The 20,244-nt window shown below is 42.8% G+C and overlaps 1 protein-coding gene across 1 annotated transcript in view; it reads right to left on the bottom strand.

The window, feature by feature from the left end:
• The window catches only part of LOC137296906 (ubiquitin-conjugating enzyme E2 H), a 30,436-nt gene extending 13,210 nt beyond the window's left edge, over positions 1-17,226 (bottom strand). The window contains exons 1-6 of the mRNA XM_067828798.1: positions 17,083-17,226; positions 15,554-15,630; positions 14,077-14,151; positions 12,765-12,804; positions 9,671-9,723; positions 2,986-3,114 (exon numbers count right to left, since the gene is read on the bottom strand). Coding sequence (XP_067684899.1) covers positions 2,986-3,114; positions 9,671-9,723; positions 12,765-12,804; positions 14,077-14,151; positions 15,554-15,630; positions 17,083-17,135 — 427 coding nt within the window. The 5' untranslated portion in view covers positions 17,136-17,226. The remainder of the gene's footprint in view (positions 1-2,985; positions 3,115-9,670; positions 9,724-12,764; positions 12,805-14,076; positions 14,152-15,553; positions 15,631-17,082) is intronic.
• Positions 17,227-20,244: the final 3,018 nt, after the last annotated feature.

The following is a 20,244-nucleotide window of genomic DNA, read 5'->3' as shown; positions in this document are numbered from 1 at the left end:
CCAACTTGAGACGGTTGTATGGGAACGGTTGGGGGTGGAAGACGATGAAGGAGACGGTTCCCCTCCATATTTGAATTTCTTGTCCCTCGTTCTTTGAACCCTGGAAAACTTGGACTTGCTAGTGTTATGTTGATTTGTCTGTTCAAGGACAGAAGTCAAAGTGTCGATGGATTTTATCATCATAACTTCCCTTGAATCTTGAGTAACTGATCTTGCTACCCCTTCAATCCTTCCGTCGAATACTGTAGGTGCAGACCTTGGGGCTTGATACTAGGTCTTTGTGAAGTTCTCACACCATGAGGTGGCGGACAGGAGCCCCTGCCTACGAAGTAGATTATTTCCCACAGGGGTAGAAGCTAAATAGAATCGTAGAAGACATAAATTGCTGATCCTTCCTCTGCATAACAAGTGCTAACAGGATCCTCTCTTCCTGGTTTACTGGGTTGCTAAACTTAGTGATAAGAGTCTCGTTGATGGCTCTACATTGAGCTAATCCAAAAAATGTTCGCCTCGTAGTAGTGTCCAGTTGCGCCAATCTTTTTGTCTTCCACCTTGTAAAATCTACTATGAGCTGGGTTGATGACTTCATAGCCTTCGTTGATGTCCGGCGCTCTGATGAATGGCTCCATATTATGAAGAGGAAAACGATGTGCGTTAAAAGGTGGCATATGTTGCTGTTGAAACTTGGTTGCTGTCTTGAACGCTGTAGACAAAGGCTCTGGTATTGCAGGTATTGGCGGAAATGTTAAAGTATCAATGTTGTCATTCTTCATCATGCATGTGTTGAACTCGTTGGTAACCTTAGATAGGGAAGCCAGGTTTAAACCATCTGTGATCAATGATGTAATTTCCAAGTCCGAAAATAAGACTTCCTCCAGTGACAATTCACACTGATGTCTAACTTCATTCTTTCTAGAGAAAGATGAATCCATACATAGATCGCCAACTATCCCGACTGCGTGAGTCCGAAGGGGAGGATGACCGCATATGATGTCTTCTATAAATAGAAGAGATTGAAGGAGACCTCCGCTGATGCATCCATCCACTAGTGCACTCACGCGAGCGTGTGACGTCACTCACCAAAGTATAGTTACTTGTGTGAGTGCACTCACTCGGCTTGGGTATATCAATCTCTGTGCTGTGACCCGATGATCTGGACCTGGATCTCCTGGAGTGCATGCGTGCATGCACCTCCTCTTCATCCTCAGACATGAGTGCAGGTCTAGATGAATGCTCTTGTTGATTCACAGTCCACATGTGACGAGTGCAGTCGTCTTTCCTCTTCCAATCTTTGTTCCATGAGGTTCATCATCTGCGTTGTGAATTGTTGCATGAAGACGCCTGCGTCAAACGCATTTGGTGCATGCATTGACGATTGTGTTGCAGAGTTGTCTACGATGCCCGTGAGTGCTGCGATGTCTGTTGAAGATGAGATGTGTTCTGAGGTGTTGAAGATGTTGTTGGCGTCGATCTAGTTGCGGAAGTCCAACGTATGGTGTCTTCACCCTGTATCATGAGATGGTCCTGTCTCAACAGATGATCTCTTTTGAGTCTTGGAAGGGGACTCGCCCGACCCTGGACATGACCTTGGAGATACGGCTGGCTTCTTGCTGAAATGAATCTCAGCATCAACAATTAACCAGTTACCCGACCTTATCTCACTAGACTTAGACATGGCTAATGCGGGCCGACGTTGCTCGTCTCTAGCACGTCTATGAACAGAGCATAAATATAATAAAAATTCTGCTTCAGACAATTTAATGCAAAATACACAACAAATATGAGCAGAACATAAAGGTTTACACACCAGGCAAAGTATGTGCTGGTCAACCGCCAACAGCCGTAATCTGCACTGAAAATACGATTTCATCAACTGAGACTAAGTCTCAGTTGACGAAATACGTGTTAGAAATAGACACAGTAATTACAAAATTGTATCATAATAACAAATATATACAAGCCCAAAACCATATACAAGCACAAATTCAGTTAGAAAAACTGAAAGAATGAAAAATTTATCGCCGTGTATAGGACCCCAGGTGCCTCCAGCCACCCTCGTTGGGCGATAGGGAGAGAGTGAAGTAGCATGGTGGTTAGCTGACCATGTGCATGGGAAAAGGGAGGTAATACTTGGGTGAGTGGGTGATTTTAAGCAATTAAGCATGAGTCAGGATAAGGAAAAATAAAATATTATTCCTTACTTTGACTTAAGATCACATTTCCCCATAACACATGGTACAAGAGGATATACATTCCAACACCCAAGGAAACCTTGGTGATGGTGTCTGTGACAGAACATGAAAATTAGAGCCATGGTTTATTCCAAATGCAGATCTTTCGTCTGAAACTGATAGGGGACAAGAGTAGTAGTTGAGACTCAAATACCATCTCATCCACAACTTGACGCAGCACCACTCATGATCTGATCAGTTAATTTACGTCCATATTTTGAGGTCCTTCAACAATTACAACCAATACTGAACTGTGAAAGTGCAAAGTTAACTATCGCTTGGTACAATGCCACACTAATCCGAGACAATATTGTCTGCAGTAAAATACACCCATGTGACTCCTGAACACCTGATAAATATCGGGATTACTCTTTATTTCAATAACATCAGTTTACAGTGATACTCGTTGGAGTCTAACAAGATACAACCATGATTTCAAGGAAACAGTATCCGGCTACACAAAGATCCACTCTTTACAGTGTTTATGAAAACACAATCCTTATGACTATTTTTGTTATATAACATTCATTTCTGTAATTTAGTTACACATTCCTCAGGAGCAGGACAAAAGAAAGTTACACCAAGAAGAGGCTTTCACTTTAGATGAAATGCTGCACTTTGACTGGATGTCTATTACAATGACCTTTGAACTGACTAAAAACAAAGTTATGGCAGTAAAAAATAGGTCTACAGTGTATATAACTACAGGAAGGAGAAATGATAGCATTAGGATGCTCTGAGCAATATGACTTACCTCTAACTTTTTTCTTGTATTCCTCTGGTTTGTGTAGATATAGTGCTGCAGCATCCCCATTTAAAGGATCTATTGGGTTGGGGTATGTCAACAGCTGAGGCAGGAAGGACTCAAATATGTTGGACAGATCTGAAACAAACAGTGCAAAAGTCAGTGAGTGAGGATGGTTTACTGCTGCAGTCAGCTATCAGCTTCATGAGTGAGGCGAGTGAGTTCAGTTTCATGCTACAGTCAGCCATATTCCAGCTATGCAGCAGAGATCTGTAAATAATCAAGTCTGCACCAAACAATCCTGTGATCAAAATCATGAGCATCGATCTACGTGACTGGAATAAGGTGACATGTGTCAACCAAGTCAGCAAGTCTGACCACACAATCCCCAAAGTCTCCTCTTGTGACAATTATGGGTTACTGAAGACCCAACCTAACCCTGATATTCAGAGGTCACCTTCATGAGAGAAAAACCGTAAGTGATGCAGGCATCAGACTTATCTGAGATTCAAACCCACAATCACCAAGCACATATTTCTACTGTGTATAAGGTAAGCAACACATTAAATTGTGATGAACAAGCATGAATAGTACAACCATTACATCCAAGTGAGATGGGCCATTATATTACAATCCAGTGGTGTGGTGAGCACAATTCCAAACAGTACTTACACTAACAAATTTGTTAAATGGCTGGTTTTCTTTCTGCACATAATGTCATGACAATATTATTAAAATCTAAATATTTTAGATATTTAAATACTTACCTTACCATAGGTCTTATGCATATTACCTCAAGCTTCGCTAGAAGAGATCAGACAGTCGTTGATTCGCCATTCCCTAGATGGCTACCTCATGTAATCTACGAATGTAGTCACGGAAGTGACGTGATCTCCCCACTCGCGCAAACAATCCAAAAATCACTTTTACTGGCAACAGGAAGGTCCGAAGAGTCCAGAGTGGGGAGGAGCATCCAGCGTTGGGAGGGAGTCACCGCCCTATGGTAAGGTAAGTATTTAAATATCTAAAATATTTAGATTTTAATAAATTTTTAACTTACCTTACCATAGGTCTTATGCATATGGCTTCGACAGATGGATGGTGGTGTGGACTCCGGAGGACCATCCCTCAGCAACCAGTGCACATGCATTAGGAGAACCTGGGAGACCAATGCCAACAGTCACAGGACAAACCTGGAAGCAGGACAAAGAGTAACCCAAGGGAACTCCAAAGAAAAACCGACGCACCCTGAGGGTGAGGTTAATCTTAAGACCAACGGTAAGTAACAGTGTTATTACCTAATGGGTGGACGTCCGGGTAAGTTGCTGGGCAACCACCAACGGACTGAAAGACTGTAGTCCCTCCATGTCCTCAACTGCCAAGTCCCTCAGGTAGTGGGAAGCGAAGGCAGTAGACGACGACTTCCAAAAGCAGCCTTCCATAGTTTGTGGCACTGTGCAATTTCTATGGAGGGCCATGGTAGATGCCAACGCTCTGATCTCGTGTGGGCTGTCCACCACCGGATGAGGTAGACGCTTGGCATCAAAAGCCGCCAGGATCGTAGATCGAAGCCATAAGGCGACTGTGTTCCTGTTCACCTCCCCTTTGCAGGTAGTCGAAAGCGGGATGAACAGTCTTTTAGGGGAACGTCTCTTAGAAGCCAACTTCCGGATGTAACATCTGAGGGCTCTAACGAGACACAGCAGCTCCTCCTCCAAGTCATGTTGTCCCAAGACTGCAGATGACAGAGGAATGGAGAACAGCCTGTCTGGCTGTCCAGGGAGCTGATTCTTGGCCACAAAATCTCACAGGAGACCCAAGTGGGCTGGTCCATGCCTCGACTGATCCAAGCGAACCTGCGTGACGTCCAGGGCATGAATTTCACTAGCTCTATCTGCAGTAGCTAACGCTAGAATGAAGAGCGTCCTTTTTTTTTTTTTTTTTTTGAGACAAATACACGAAGGAGGCTTCCTCTAAAGGCTTATACGGAGGTCCTCTAAGATGTTGTAGGACGATGTTGAGGTCCCAAACTGGAGGACGAAGCTTAACTTTCCGGTCCTCCAATTTGCAGGCCTTGAGTAGCGCAATAAGATCTGGTACCTTGGAAATCTGTTTATCTGCTTTAATCGAATAGAGTTCAAAGCCGACAGATAAGTCCTCAAGGTACTGCCTCTAAGATGCTTGCAGTTATGCAGGAACAGGAGGAAGTTCGCTAAATACTGTGGAGAAGCTGTCATAGGGTCTTGCGATCTTTGAGCGCAAAAACTCTCAAATGAGCGCCACTTGTCGTCATATAAGGACCTAGTGGACATTCGATGCGTACAAGCTAGGACGCTTGCCACGCACGAGGAGTAGCCCTTAACTCTTATTGCCTTCTGCAGATGACCCTACTGTGAAGATGAAATCTCAGTGGGTCCGGATGCAGCTGCCGACTGTGCGGATGTCGAAGCAGACGTAACTAATCTGGGAGCTGGTACGACTCTCCGCTGGCGAGATGACGCAGGTCGGGGAACCATGGCCTGGCTGGCCACCAAGGTGCGACCAAAAGCAGTCGCAGGATCGTGTCCATCGCCCACGCCTGCAGGTCCATAAAGTGACTGAGTGGAAACCCTGTGCTCCAGGGTGATTAATTTCGCCACTTGAGATGAGTACCCCTTGGCCCTCAAGACTATCACAGATGGTCCAGGCGCAAAGATGAAACCGTGACGGATCCAGGTGCAGTGTCCAATTGTGAGGATGGTACAACAATTGGTCCCACTCTGGAAGCCGATTATTTGAAACGTCTCTCGACACAACATATTCTCTGTTGGAGATAGACGTAGGGGGCGAGATAAGGCGTCTGCCATGAAGATGCAGGCTCTTGGTATGTGAGATACTTTTATTTGGAGGATCAGACTCGACCACGTCGAAGGGTAGAAACAACAAGTGTAGTAGAGGTCGAGGCCTCCTTGACCCTTGTTTACCTAAAGGGCTACTATTGAGTTGACCGTATGGATCATCAGTAGCTTGTCTCTCGGTGCTGTCAACCAATAATAGACATGCATCACCGCTTTTATCTTCAACTGGGTGATGTGAAGAGATAGAGCTCCACTCCCCCAGAATCCTGCTGCAACCTCCTTGACTAGATAGGCACTCAATCCTGGTAGAGACGTGTCAACCTAAAGATGGTTGTTGAATGACGGCTCTAATATGCAAGTTCCAAACATTGACCAGCGAGTCTACCACTGGTGTGGAGTCAAGACGTCCAAAGTCCTAAACCTGTCTTGAAATCATGATCAAGAAAACGCTGTCATAGACGTAATAGTAGACGTCTACGTCTGATCATATCCTAAGGTGACGTGAGCAAATCGAGTAGACATTATCACTGACATAGTGATAACGGACAGAGTACAGCTTGCTTTTAACATCGCCTTGAACTTCGACCCCTGAACCTGGGACGGCGATGTGATGAATCAAATCCCGCGGAGTTAGTTGAAGCTGACTTAACAGCCTGATAATGAAGTACAACTCTCTCAAGATAAGCTTGTATGCCATAAAAATGCGTCATTCTTCGACTTCAGAACAACACGCTGTACATTATGAATGTGTTGACATTTCAAGAAGTCTACTTATAACTGGCCGTCTGTCCGATCAGAAACTGCCATACATCGCTGCACGCCTCCTGATAAGCAGCGTTGAGACTACTGTTAGAGGATTTCTATGCCGACTAGAGAAATCCAATGCCGCTGTAGACTGCTAGTCTAGAGTGTAAACGACATCTTTCCATTGTAAAATGACTGTAAGTCACTGCAGACAACTTCCTTACACTAGAATCATAACAACACATTCTGCGCAGGGCGTTGTCCCTCGATGACCAATCAAATTGTAGATGTAACGACCCTGGGATCCTTTGCAGGGCGTTGTCTCTCGGGCACCAATCAAAATGTAGACGTGACGTCACCGGTGTAGCAGGTAACTGATCATCATGAAATCTTGTAAACGGTGATACCCTGCTAGCCTATAGGCTTGACCGTAACCATGTTGTTTGCGAGCACGTGTCCAAATGAGTAAAGCGCGCGAAAACCCTTCCGCCGCTTGAAACTGACGTAGACAAATTGTTTTTCAGATAGATGTGTTGGAATTTTCCCCGAAGATAAATGCCGTCCTCTCTTGTAATAAGAGGTGTAGTTAGGCGTGTCACTTTGTTGTTGTCTCGAAAAATCTTCGTGACGAAATGATGTAACGTAAGGATCTACGGGGATGCGACCAGTCCCTCCCACCTACCAGCGTAGGAATATCTGGTACGGTGATCGATCCTCGAGGCGTTGTCTTCAGACAAGTCCATCGCCACCGCCGAGGTAGCTGACGCCAGCGCAGACAACGGCTTAAGCATCCGCTTGAGTTCAGTCTCAATGGCCACCTGCTGAGAATCCTGCACTCTATGAGAGAGCCGCGAGGAGCCCAATAACCGCTACAGAGATACAACCAAGACAGCCACGCTGTCCGCAAAAACCAGGCTGTCTATCTTGTAATCTGACTTCCTCGACTTACACGCTTAGAAATTCGGATTAGTTGACAATTTCGCATAGACCGCATGTAATACAACCATGGCGTCCGCCACCATAGGATGAGGCGGGATGAGTAGTTCCGGTGATAAATGAATTGCTGCAGGGTTGCTGGAATCAGCCGAAGGCGAAGGGCAGTCCGGTAACCTGTCAGCAATCCACTCGAAGACGACTGATAAGGGTAGTCAAGTGCCATCACCATCGCCGTCGCCTCCTACTTCCTCGTCGAAGTCCGGGCAAAAACCTTGTACCTCCAGGTCCTCCCAGGACATGGAATTCGAATCACGCCGCAGTGTAAGAGACGGAGTCGATGCATGAGCAGCAGATTCCTTGGACGGGATCCAAGGTGGTTCCGGTGACCGCAAACGCCGAGTTCTAGAGGAACGTCGAGGTGATATGGACTGGGAGAGCAAGTAACATCTTCACCTGGTAGTAAAGCGAGAGTCCACATTCAAAGGGCGTCGCGGGGACCGAGAACTCCGACAAAGACTACTGTGGAGGGTACAGGATCGCCGACTCCCAGGGAACCTGGAGCGCAATCTGCGCCGAGAGCTCTCTGCCTCCAAGCGCCGAGCGCGCCTTTCATCCAACTGTCGTTGCAAAACCTCTTCCCTGGACAACGTATGCAACACCCTGGGTATACGGTAGGACGCAGGTGCTGGCGCTGGCACAGGGTCCGGCGTCGGCGCTGGTGTCGGGACAGGCGCTGACGTAGACATAGGCGCTGGCGTAGGCATAGGTACTGGCGCAGGCATAGGCTTAGGCATAGGCGCTGGCGCAGACATAGGTGCTGGCGTAAGCACAGGCGCTGGTGTCGAGACAGACGCTGGCATCGCAGCAGCACCGGGCGTGAGGAGGGAGCGCAGGAACCTCTGGACCTCCGGATGAGACAAGCCTCCGGACGAAAACAGATCCACGATGGAATCCGAGCGAGGTGGTTCCGGGGACAAACGTACAGGCGTCATGGACGAACGCCCCATCCCAGGCGTCGGCACAGGCGCTGAAGGCGGTTGTAAGTCAGGGTCGTCCGGCAGAGATCCCAACGACGACGCTGGAGACGACAACCTTCTCTTCCGCTGTGAAAAATGCTTCCTCTTAGCCGCAAAAGAAGCCTTGAAACCAGCAACCAACAACGCCTCGCAGTACTGGCAGCGTCCGTCAAAAGAGCAGGCCAGAGACGCACAATCCGGGCACCAAGGGTGGGGAACTTCGCCGATTCCTGCCCCTAGCAGACGGTGCTAAACTGGCGAGACATACACAGTTAAGTGCAACATACAAAACATAACAATGCGTTGAAACCAACGCTAGGCGGTAGAAAAAACACCCCTATACCAGAAATGCAGCACCAACGCACCCCCACTATAAAGTAGGCACGCCCGTAAGCTCGTGACAGCGAAGGGCAAACAACCAAAAAGGTTGCCTGCGTACATCGCAACGTGGCACGAAAAAACATATAAATGCAGTGAAACCTGGCAAAAATACTAATCGACATGGAAAACCACATGGAGGGAGAAAACCAGCAAGATATAATACCCCCACGGACGCCATGCCGCACTCACACACGACGCGGGCGAACCCACCCCGAAATGAGAGAAAAAACAACACGAGGTAGCAAAGTAAGTGCAGTTAAAAGATAACTTACCTTAACACGCACACCTAAGGGATACAAACCATACCTACCCGTGAGGAAACAACTTTATTGAACCACAAAGTAGGTAAACTAAGCGAACCAAAAACGTCCGAACAGACGAACGCTAGAAGTAAAAGTGATTTTTGGATTGTTCGCGCTTGCGCGAGTGGAGAGATCACGTCACTTCCGTGACTACATTCGTAGATTACATGAGGTAGCCATCTAGGGAATGGCGAATCAACGACTGTCTGATCTCTTCTAGCGAAGCTTGAGGTAATATGCATAAGACCTATGGTAAGGTAAGTTAAAAATTATGCATATATTTATGATCTCGGGACCCTCATGACACATTCATTGCCTGACACACTCCACAAAACAGCTGTGTACTTTTTCTTTGTGGAATTTTGGAACCCAAATATGGAATTTGTGCCAAGTTATTGTATAATGGTGAAAGCGGGGCCAGTGGATGAAATATTGACAATCACACACTATATAATTAAGACTTTCATCTACAACTCACCATACAATGCTGTCCATGCCTGGTTTATGACATCTAAACACACGGTGCCAGATCTGAAGAATACAGTAATGTGTTGTTACGGTCTAATAAAATAACCTTATCACATACAATATTATTGGCAAACAAGGACAGGCAGGACTGGCACAAAGAACATGTTTACAAGAAGTAGATGGTGCATGACAATGAGCAAACCCATTTGGTTTGTGAAACGGAGAAGATGTAGGCTAGTGCATGTGCAGTGCATGACAATGAAATTGATAGAGCCTGTAGCTGCACATGCCTTGCTTATAGTACTCTCACATGGTTGGTGTCACAAGTCTGAAAATATTCTGACATAGATATATATTTTGAGAGAATTGACCATGTCAAAGTTAGGTAAGCATGGTAAGCTTGGAGTTAGTTGTAACATTTTTGTGCCACACGCTTCACCCATTGCACTACACTTGATCGTGGACAGCCTGAGGCCTCTTTGTTCACTATGGCAAGCACCAGTGGGCTGCACATATACATGCTAAAACAGGTCAATTGTCAGGTCAGTTCTCAACTTATCCTTTCTTACCTATGGTACACTATCCCTGAGAACACAGTACTATTTCATTCATCACTAACCAGTATCTCTTCTGTCCCTGCTGTTTGGAGGTTGTGTCAGGGAAGCACAGCAATGCCATGAATATATAAAATCATGTAAATCATATCTTATCCTGACTAAATACATGCTTATCCCACAGAGATTCTGCAGCTTGTGTTACTGGCAGCCAACATCTGGTTACATATGGACTAAATCTTAATCAAAATGTTCACAGAGCACTGCTGTGGCTCTGATCCCATTCATAAGGGAGAGAGCTTCACCTTACAGCATCAGTGAATCAGGTTTATGGGAGTTTCAGATCACCTCAGCACTACTACAGATGAACCTGTAAATGTGTAGGAGTTCCAAATCACCTCGGCACTACAACAGATTTATCTGTAAATGTATAGAAGTTTCAAATCACCTCAGCACTACAACAGATTTATCTGTAAATGTATAGAAGTTTCAAATCACCTCAGCACTACAACAGATTTATCTGTAAATGTATGGGAGTTTCAAATTGCCTCAACACAAAGCATCTTGAACAGTGCCTCATGATGATCATTTATTAACCACAAATCCAAAGAACCACCTCACTCTCTATGGATCTGGATTGCCTAAGGACAACAGTGGTAGGCATGGATAAGTGAGGAACATGCAAGGAATAGTTTGAGGATGCAATGTTGATACAAGAACCTTCTCAAATCCCAGCAACCAAGTACTAAAGAGGGCACACAGCCCACCCTCTTTCGTCAGAGCAGCCGCCAATCCTCGGTTACCCCCAAAACAATCTCTAAATTCATACATAAACTGAAGGAAACCATCCCCTTTCAGAATGTTAACATTGCATTCTAATACATGACTAGCCTTTACAATATGTGAGGAACAATGAGACCTTGACTGGTGCTGCATAGCCTTAGATTGGGATCAAGAACTCGATGCCCTTCAGTGAGAGAGTTAGTTGTACACCGCATTCAGCAATATTGGCAGCGGTCTGTAAATAATTGAGTCTAGACCAGACAATCCAGTGATCAACAACATGAGCATCAATCTGCGCAATTGGGAACTAATGACATGTGTCAACCAAGTCAGCGAGTCTGACCACTTGATCCCATTAGTTGCCTCTTCCGACAAGCATAGTTGCCTTTTACGGCAAGCATGGGTTGCTGAAGGCCTATTCTACCCTGGACCTTCACAGGTCAGATGCCCTTCTGAGGTTTCACTCCACTTTTTCCACAAAGGCATTCACTCAAGGGTGTAAATATGGCCTTATGCTGGTATTAGCAAGATTCAGGTAGTGTTGTGACAAGTGGCAGCAGGAATTCTCTTCACACATTCTACCCATGAGGGGATCTAAACTCAGGTCATGAGATGAGGGGATTTACCTGGATGGGACTCAACCTTACGAAAGTATTAGAATGTACTTACTGAGAAGGTGTAATCCAAAATATGACATGTTACATCAGACTACATTCCTAATGGCATTGTGTGTGCATAGTGACAGTGTGTTTTATGTGGCCCATATCCTTCACAGTGAGTAAAGGTTTTAAGACAAACCTGGCTTATGACAAAGTTACCAAAGACAGGTTACTATGGAAGTGGGTGAATGAGTTAAGTTTTAAATCGCGGTTAGGAATATTCTGGCAATATCACGGTGGTGGCACCAGAAATGGATTTCATACATTGCATCCATATCAGGACTCCACTACCGAGTCTAACAAAACCTTATTGGAGGTCGCATCAGGTAACCTTTGAGATTGACCAATCAGAACACAGCTTACCAAATCTCAAAAGTGAACATTTGCACATATCTCTTGAACTTTTTTGGGTTTGTATAGGAACGTTTCTGAATGATAATTAGCATACAATCGCCTCTGGGTGATGCACACGGCGCACGTAACAACCATGACAATGGTGAGTAAACAGTCACTGAAAACAGTGTTTTGGGCAATATTCAAGGATGTCATTTTGCGGAAATATCAGCTAATGGTAACCATGTCAACAGAACCCCCAAAGCGTATATGCTGCAGGTCAAGTAACTGTGTTATATGCAGATTTTTGTTTGTGGAGATATCTGTGTCAGTGACCTGAATATTTTGTAAGTCCCTCCGATCCCTATGTAGTAGCTGTTGTCTGACTGGTTAAATCTATTTAACAGTCTCACTATTGACTGGACGGTCATAGGTCGCTCAAAGGTTACCTGATGCGACCTTCTTCTGGGTTTTGTTAGACTCAGTGGTGGAGTGTAAGGAAGTAAGGATAACACTGAGACTGGGTCTCCAGTGGCAATGACTAGGCTACCACTGTCCTGGTTACTAGTGTAACAGAGGAAAGCTGGTCAACCCAGTTGGTCCTAGATTCAAGCACAACCCATGCAAAGCTCCATGTTGGTAAACTGATAGTGGGAATTTGGGGCCTATCTTCACAAACATAATGACACAGGTCATAAGTCATAACAAAACTGTATTTTCATAGCAACTGACATTATAAGAGCTGTGCAGCCTTATCTGCTCTGACAATACTTACACTTCATCAATATTGGGGTGGTATATTCTATTCATGAAACCTGTAAAGAAAAACATGCATTTCTAAGTTAATGGTATGAAGACATGGTAATCACCTAACAGATAAACATGAATTACTGTCATTCCAGTACATAACATTATGCATAGAATGTATACATTTCAATTACTACATTGATGCCCATGTTTGGACAGCAATAAACAAGGCTATGACAATGACAGCAGTAGCATTGTCTGAAATGAACAAAGAACTGAAGGACTGACTGTTGCCTTGAGGTTTTTGCTCCTGAATTATTTGAAAGAAGGCATCCTTACAATGTAAACTTTTTATCATACTTGTCACTTTTTATCATACTTGTATATTTAATTGTGACCTTTAAGTACATTGTTGTATCAGTTATTGCAGGGACAGAAATTAAACTTATCTAATGGGGCAATTGGGCACTAGGCATTAGATTAAGGTGAGCCATTGGGAAAACGAACAGGCCCATACCTTTTCATTATCCATTCAGTTTGTTGTTGAATAAAATAGTACTCATCATGAAAACTTGTAAACTTGTGTGCTGAATATCATGAACATCACCAAGAAAAGTTCACTAGCATTTATCCTGTACCCATAAACGACCTGCCATAACTTTCCTGTTTACCATGTCATAGCACTACGAATGCTTTTGCACTAGCTTTCAAAAAGGCAGCTCCACATAGTAGTGTGGGATATATGAATACAGACACATCTGAATATTCTCTGCAGTAATAAAGTTATGCCACTGGGAGTGAAACTAAGCTCTAATTTATAAACATACATGTACATACAAGTTCTAACAACCAAGTCAAGATTACTACAGCACTGTTTGAGTCTATTCTGTCATTTCTGGTCTGTTCTATTCTTGTCTGTAGTGATTCACATCTACGGCACTTCAAAGAGTGTTTGGAAGAGTTACACCACACAAAAATGAGCATCCAGTAGCCATTTAATGTCTTATTCAAAAAAATATCCTGAAGGGGAGAAAGTTATATTCAATGAACCAAATTCTTGATGAAGGTAAAGGCCCTGTAATTACAGTTAAGTAATAACAAAATCTTACACAAGTTACAGCACAGTATACTGGACCATTTCACTACTGTAATTCATTACGTTTACTGTATGGATCCTTGAAACTAATTATTGGGGTTCCATAGACCCCAAGTTGTAGGTCAAGGTCAAGCAGTGGATACGTATCATGCTCATATTGGTATCAACTTGCTGCATTGATAATGATATATATTAGATTATGCGAGAATAACATCACTGGCTTACATATTTAGACATTTGTTACCTATTGAGGGTGACTTGAATGGGTACTTCTCTGGCAAATCTACTCGAACCTTCCAGACGCCACCTTCATATGGGGCTGAAAGTAAACATATTGGTCTGAACAACATCATACTATGAGTATTGTAATAATACATACTATTCCATTCATATAGTTTGAAGTCGAGACTGATAATATACTCATTCAATGATGTTTGTTGTCAGACAGGGAAAGATAAATATTCCAGTGCTTGGAAAGAAGAAAGAGTTGGCACTTTCCAAACACAGTCTGATTCTTTATATGTTGTGATCCATGTTACTACGTTGAGGGATTACAGGATATGACTAGAATATTTCTTGGAACTTCGATGAAATGTTTCTGTACAGTGCTGCTAGCATGTTACCATGGCAGCTGGCAACAGAAAGCATGCACACACCAGAATGTTACGGACAGTATTGTTAAGTCTGCTCTTGCGTTCACCAATTGTCAGTGGAGCTGCAAATGCTGGGGTGATGCTGTTGAACTTGCAGGTCAGGTGCTTAAACTTGCTGCAGTCGAGGGATGCAATTGCTATACATACTGTGCAGCAGTCTCTGTTCCTCAAACAGCATCACTGGATTGTGTGGTCAAGACTTGATTATTTACACAACGTTGCCATACAACTGGAATATTGCTGAGACAGGTACGAAACTAAACTGCCTCACTCACTCTTCAATCAATGCAGGAAACTATCTGGTGAAGGCTGAGGCTCCTTCATGAGTAACAATGTGCCAAATGGACCCAATATTTCTGAGATAAGCCTGGCATGATTAACATGCTTCTGGGACTACTTTCTCCGAGGAAGAACTGGATACTAATCCAGAAACTTCCATAGCTCTATACCATTTGCAAGTCTATGATAGAGCACAGAGCTACAATATGTCACAATGGTATGAATGTTAATGTAAGTAGGTAGTGTATAGTGTATTGTAAGTACAGATCCTGCAAATAGTAACCTCATGAAGATGTGACAAGGGTCCCTTGGCCCAGTTTCACAAAGCTATTGGGCTACGTACAGTACCACAGTGCTGGTACTGAAGTTGTAGCGCTACAACAGCTTTGGGAAACAGAGCCCTGGACCTAGATTTTCAAGGCTCTCTTAGCGTGAAGATAGTTATTTAAGTGTCATACATCAACATTAACTTACAGCTATCTCAGTGCTAAGAGTAAGAGAGCTTCGAAAACCTAGCGCCTGGACTGTGAGTAGGTAGCATGTAGTGTATTGTAAGTACAGGTACCTCTGTTTACCGCATAAAGATGTTGCCTTAAATCATCATCAAAATTTCCATCAAATCATACCAATTAGCACAGTCAAATATCATGACTGTACCATCAAATTCTTTTTAAAACATTCAGCCTACTATCTCAATACATATTCAAGGAAGACGAATGACAAACTCAACTTAATGTGAAGGTAAAACAAACATGATTCAGAACAAAACAATAGTAAAATTATACTCACTTCCTGGTGGACCATAAAATTTCACCATGAACTCATTCAGGCCTCCGAGAATTGTGACCTCATGCTTGCTTTCTATTCTGACCAAGGGTCAAGGATCACAACACAAAGACATCATAATTAAGATCAAAACTCAAGCTCTAGGCTTTGATTCTCAACTACAACATCATCCAACTGCAAAAGCAAATGGATGGTATAAATATAGGTTTGTGCTTAAACTGCACAAACATTAAATTGAATATTATTTCTTTTATATTTTTATCCCTGATTGTACATGAATAAGAAAGCTGGCGTACAATGGCACACAATTTAGTTTTGCTATTGTTTGAAATATTATTATCATCAAGTACATTATTGTAAGGATAATATTATCCTATGTAACCATGGTAACATAGATTAAGATTACTTCCTAGGAGAAGTTCTGAGCATAATCTAAAAACTATTGACATAATTAAAGGCAGTTATAAAAATAGGTAATTCTCATAACAGAAGTACTGAATAATATCCTACAACTGAAACAGGACCATTGGCATAAACAGGTACTTGAATCATGCAGTTCACACATGCTTTAAGTTCATATTCTGACTTTCAGTAAAAATAAAAAAGATAGCTAATGTGCTGATCAGTTTCATTACACTTTTACTTTCTTCAGTCACATTACTTAACAAGGAGAGAACAAATTACTTCAACTGATGCTATTCCCTCAATTGTTACAGGCTTAACAGGATTCTGGAATTCTAAAACAATACATGTGAACTAAACAACATCTGACTAGTTATTTAACCACACACTAACAAATGAATGTCTGAATTTATTACATGACTTCTGAATATGCCATGACTTGTTTTCAGTTCCTTCTTAAATTATGAGTTTGCATCAAAAATAGATTTTAAACCTCCCATAATTAATAAAAGCCTGTTAAAGGTATATCCCAATCGCTATGTACAATCCATGCACAAATTTCATTACATTTATGTCAATTATACCATGTTAATTGTTAGCCTGTTATGGATCTTGCAACCACTTACCCTTGTAACAGTAAATTGTTTGGGACTTTCAGCAACACCTCAAGACGCACAAATGTTGCCATCGTACAAATGTACGTGAAAGGCTCGAGTTGCAAATAAATCGAAACACAATATCGACTGGTTTGTTTCATTGAGAGCAGGGCTGTTCCACGGTCACATACCTGACAACAACATAACCGTGACCTGTTTACCTACAAACGATGCAATCTGGATTCCCTCGACAAAATTGGAACGGTCTTATGCATGACCTTATTTAGGATGACGAACATGCAGCGTTACACATATACATCAACTTTAAACTTAAACCATATAAGGCGATATAACTTCAGTCGGTTATCCATGCATAGGGAAACGGTTGGGGTTGCCAGCTGACAAATATTTATGCCCTTTCGAGGGCCCGACCCCGAGTGAAACGAAATTTATGCCAACGAGAAGTTAGGTGACATTTGCACAAATGCCTTCTAAATCGAACAACACCATACAAATGCTTTGAAACTAGGATACAGTTTGACCACGTCAGTGTCCATCCGTCTTTTACCGGGGCTTGGAGACGACATAGTGAGAAAATTTCACCTAAATAACCCGTCCAGATCTGTCTTCTTCCACAACAACAACAGCTATGGCGGAGTAGATATCTGCTATGGGAGTGACGTATCCTGGTCACGTGATACATATAAGCCACGCCTATTTGAAACAAAAAATCCAAATTTTTGAGCTTGTATTGCCCCCACAAGCCGCACTAATGTCTATTTTCACTATTAATTGACGCACGTAGCAAACAGAGTCTCGTATAACCGATAAACATTGACATGTAACTGTTTGGGAGATTTAAGGTCAAAGGTCAGAGATGATTGACACGCGATACACTGCGGTCAGCTGTTCGATGTAAACAAACCCACATGATGGTTGCTGCCGTGTTTGTACACAAGGGGCACAAAGAGCTTTCCTTTTGGTTTCGCTGTTTTGATAGCAACATTTTCGGCGGAATATTCTCACGAGACATTTATTTCATGGTCAGATCATTCTCGTGGTTTCAGAGATGCAGAAACTGTACATGTTTGTTAGTAATGAGAGCTCGCTCCATCCCGGAAGTGAACCTTGCATCATTTTCTCACAAACAGGAACATCGTCTACGATTAATCCTGCAGAGATTAATTGAATATTAGACCGAACACACGACCAACATTATTGAAACATACTTTCAACGCCAATCAGAGGGTGTTTGGGGGATGTTTTGTTGAAACCGTTAGCGTGATTATTACGTCATGTGCTATTTTTATCGATGACAGACAGCCACAAAGAAACGGGGCATGTTTGTGTAGTGTTGAACTGACAGGCTGCGTCACGCCCAGACACCGCTCAGTCACTTCCTTCCCTTTGTGATATATTTCAACTTTATACGGCATCAAATGAGATGTCATTGTGCAATAACCCTGTAGTCTGTATCATCATATGCCAGGTTTCCAATGTCCTTTATATTATAATGAGGGTAAAAAATACAAATATTACAGAATTTGAATATTTAAGAAAGCTGCAAAAACAAAGACGAAATATAATAAAACACAGCAGAAATTTATGAATGAAGATTCATGATATCTGATAAGCATAAATGAATTACCTAAATGACAGAAGCCAGCTATAAGAGCAGATTGGAGTCAAGAGTTCCAATGCTAGGTTACGTCATGTAAAGTTCATACAGATGAGAATTAGTCTGTGATATTCACAACACTGTAAACTGACTGTAATGGTTACAGTAATAAATATAAAGTGATACTTCTTTTCACGTCTTACGAAACAGACCTGTGAAGGTAGAATAGGCCTTCAGCAACCCATGCTTTCTGTATAAGGCGACTAAGCCTGTCGTAAGAGGCGACTACGGGATCGGGTGGTCAGGCTTGCTGACTTGGTTGAGACATATCATCGGTTCCCAGGTGTGCAGATCGATGCTCATACTATTGATCACTGGTTTGTCTGGTCCAGACTCGATTATTTACAGACCACGGCCATATAGCTGGAATATTCCTGAGTGCGGCATAAAACTTAACTCACTCACTTGCTAAATAATGTTTTCCATTCACCTTATATTTCCTACTGTATTGATACTACAGCTTAACTTCCTAATGAAGGTAGTAAAGACACGCTCTGAAACGTCATGGCATCCACAATAAAGAAGTTGAGACTCATAAATCTGGCTATTCTTCCTAAAGCCATCGTTACACATATTGGCTGAACATAATAAGGGTAATTAAAGGTAATTGTTGTCTGTCAGTCATAATGTACAGTTCTCGCTGTGTCATCTGTTCCACACTGCTGCTCTCTACAGATGTATGGTCAGTTGTAGGCCTGTGACCTAAGTCCATGCAATACCTTAAGCACAGTTACGTCCCTCAGCGGGCTGTAGGTTCATTATCAATATTCCCCCGATGAATGACCTCTTAAGCACCAGGTCTGGCTTCCAGGTTGGAGAATAAAATGATGAAGGGGTCCAACTCTTGTCAAAACATTTTGAACCAAAATCGGGCCTTTTAGATATTAGCCTTATAGCCTTAATATTATATTGTGTGTGTGTGTGTGTGTGTTTCTCTCTCTCTCTCTCTCTCTCTCTCTCTCACTGTGTGTGTGTGTGTGTGTGTGTGTGTGTGTGTGTGTGTGTGTGTGTGTGTGTGTGTGTGTGTGTGTGAAGATAACTTTATTTCAAAAACTTCATGGCAGTTTAACAGTTTCATAAGCAACTCACTCCTGTCGTTTTCTGAAAATTGGCATCTTTTTGAAAACGTCTGTTTCGGACTGCTTTGTCACATTTTTTTTCTAATGTATCGTGTTCTGCCTGTACCAACTATTAAAACGGTCACTCTAAAGTATCATACCGTTTTGCAATGCAAAAACCCAATAATTTTCGACTGTGTAAATAACCGTGTCTGGGCCAGACAAACCAGTGATCATCAGCATGAGCATAGGTGTACGCAACTGGGATATACAATGACATATCACCCACGTCAGCGGGCCCGATTACGTTAGTAGCTTACGGATTGTTGAAGATATATTCCATCCCGATCTTTACACTTTGATCTTAGCATTGAGGTTATTGTAAGTTTATGTTAAGCATAAGACGCCGTCATATCTGGACCAAGATAGCTATGGGGGTCTTGATACTGTGGCCAGTTCTTCTTAAAGATAGACAGTCTATTTTCATGTGTACAGTTAAGTTGTCTTTGGTCAAGTAGGTAGAACATCTGCTTTGAGAACGCAAGATCAGAGGTTCGATTCCATTCATAGAAAAGGACGTTAAAAGTGGTACTTGTTGTTGCCTTGCCTGGCTCACCGATGCACATGGATAATCATCACAAAATACCTTCCTTGGGGTAGACGCTCCATTCACTGGGCCAGTTATGTATAGTCTGGTTCATAATTATTGAGAATTTTTCTTCTTACTTTGAGCTATCCTAACACCTCAACCGATTCACTGATACTTAAAACTAAGTAATGGTATAAGGGAGGTAACTCATCTTGGCCTACTGAGTATAGTACAATTAGAGTTACCTCCCCTGAATTTGTAGCAGACGTCATTTCCCTCAGCACTGTCAACAATGTCTGCTGAAGATAAAAGAAGGTTGATTTTTGAGTTGTGTAATCAAGGAATTGATGATGTAAATACATTGGCAGAGA

This window comes from Haliotis asinina, chromosome 9 (genome assembly GCF_037392515.1).
Source record: "Haliotis asinina isolate JCU_RB_2024 chromosome 9, JCU_Hal_asi_v2, whole genome shotgun sequence".
NCBI classification, from domain to species: Eukaryota; Metazoa; Mollusca; class Gastropoda; order Lepetellida; family Haliotidae; genus Haliotis; species Haliotis asinina.
The sequence above is the reverse complement of the archived record's forward strand: the minus strand, read 5'-3'. Positions and strand labels throughout refer to the sequence as shown.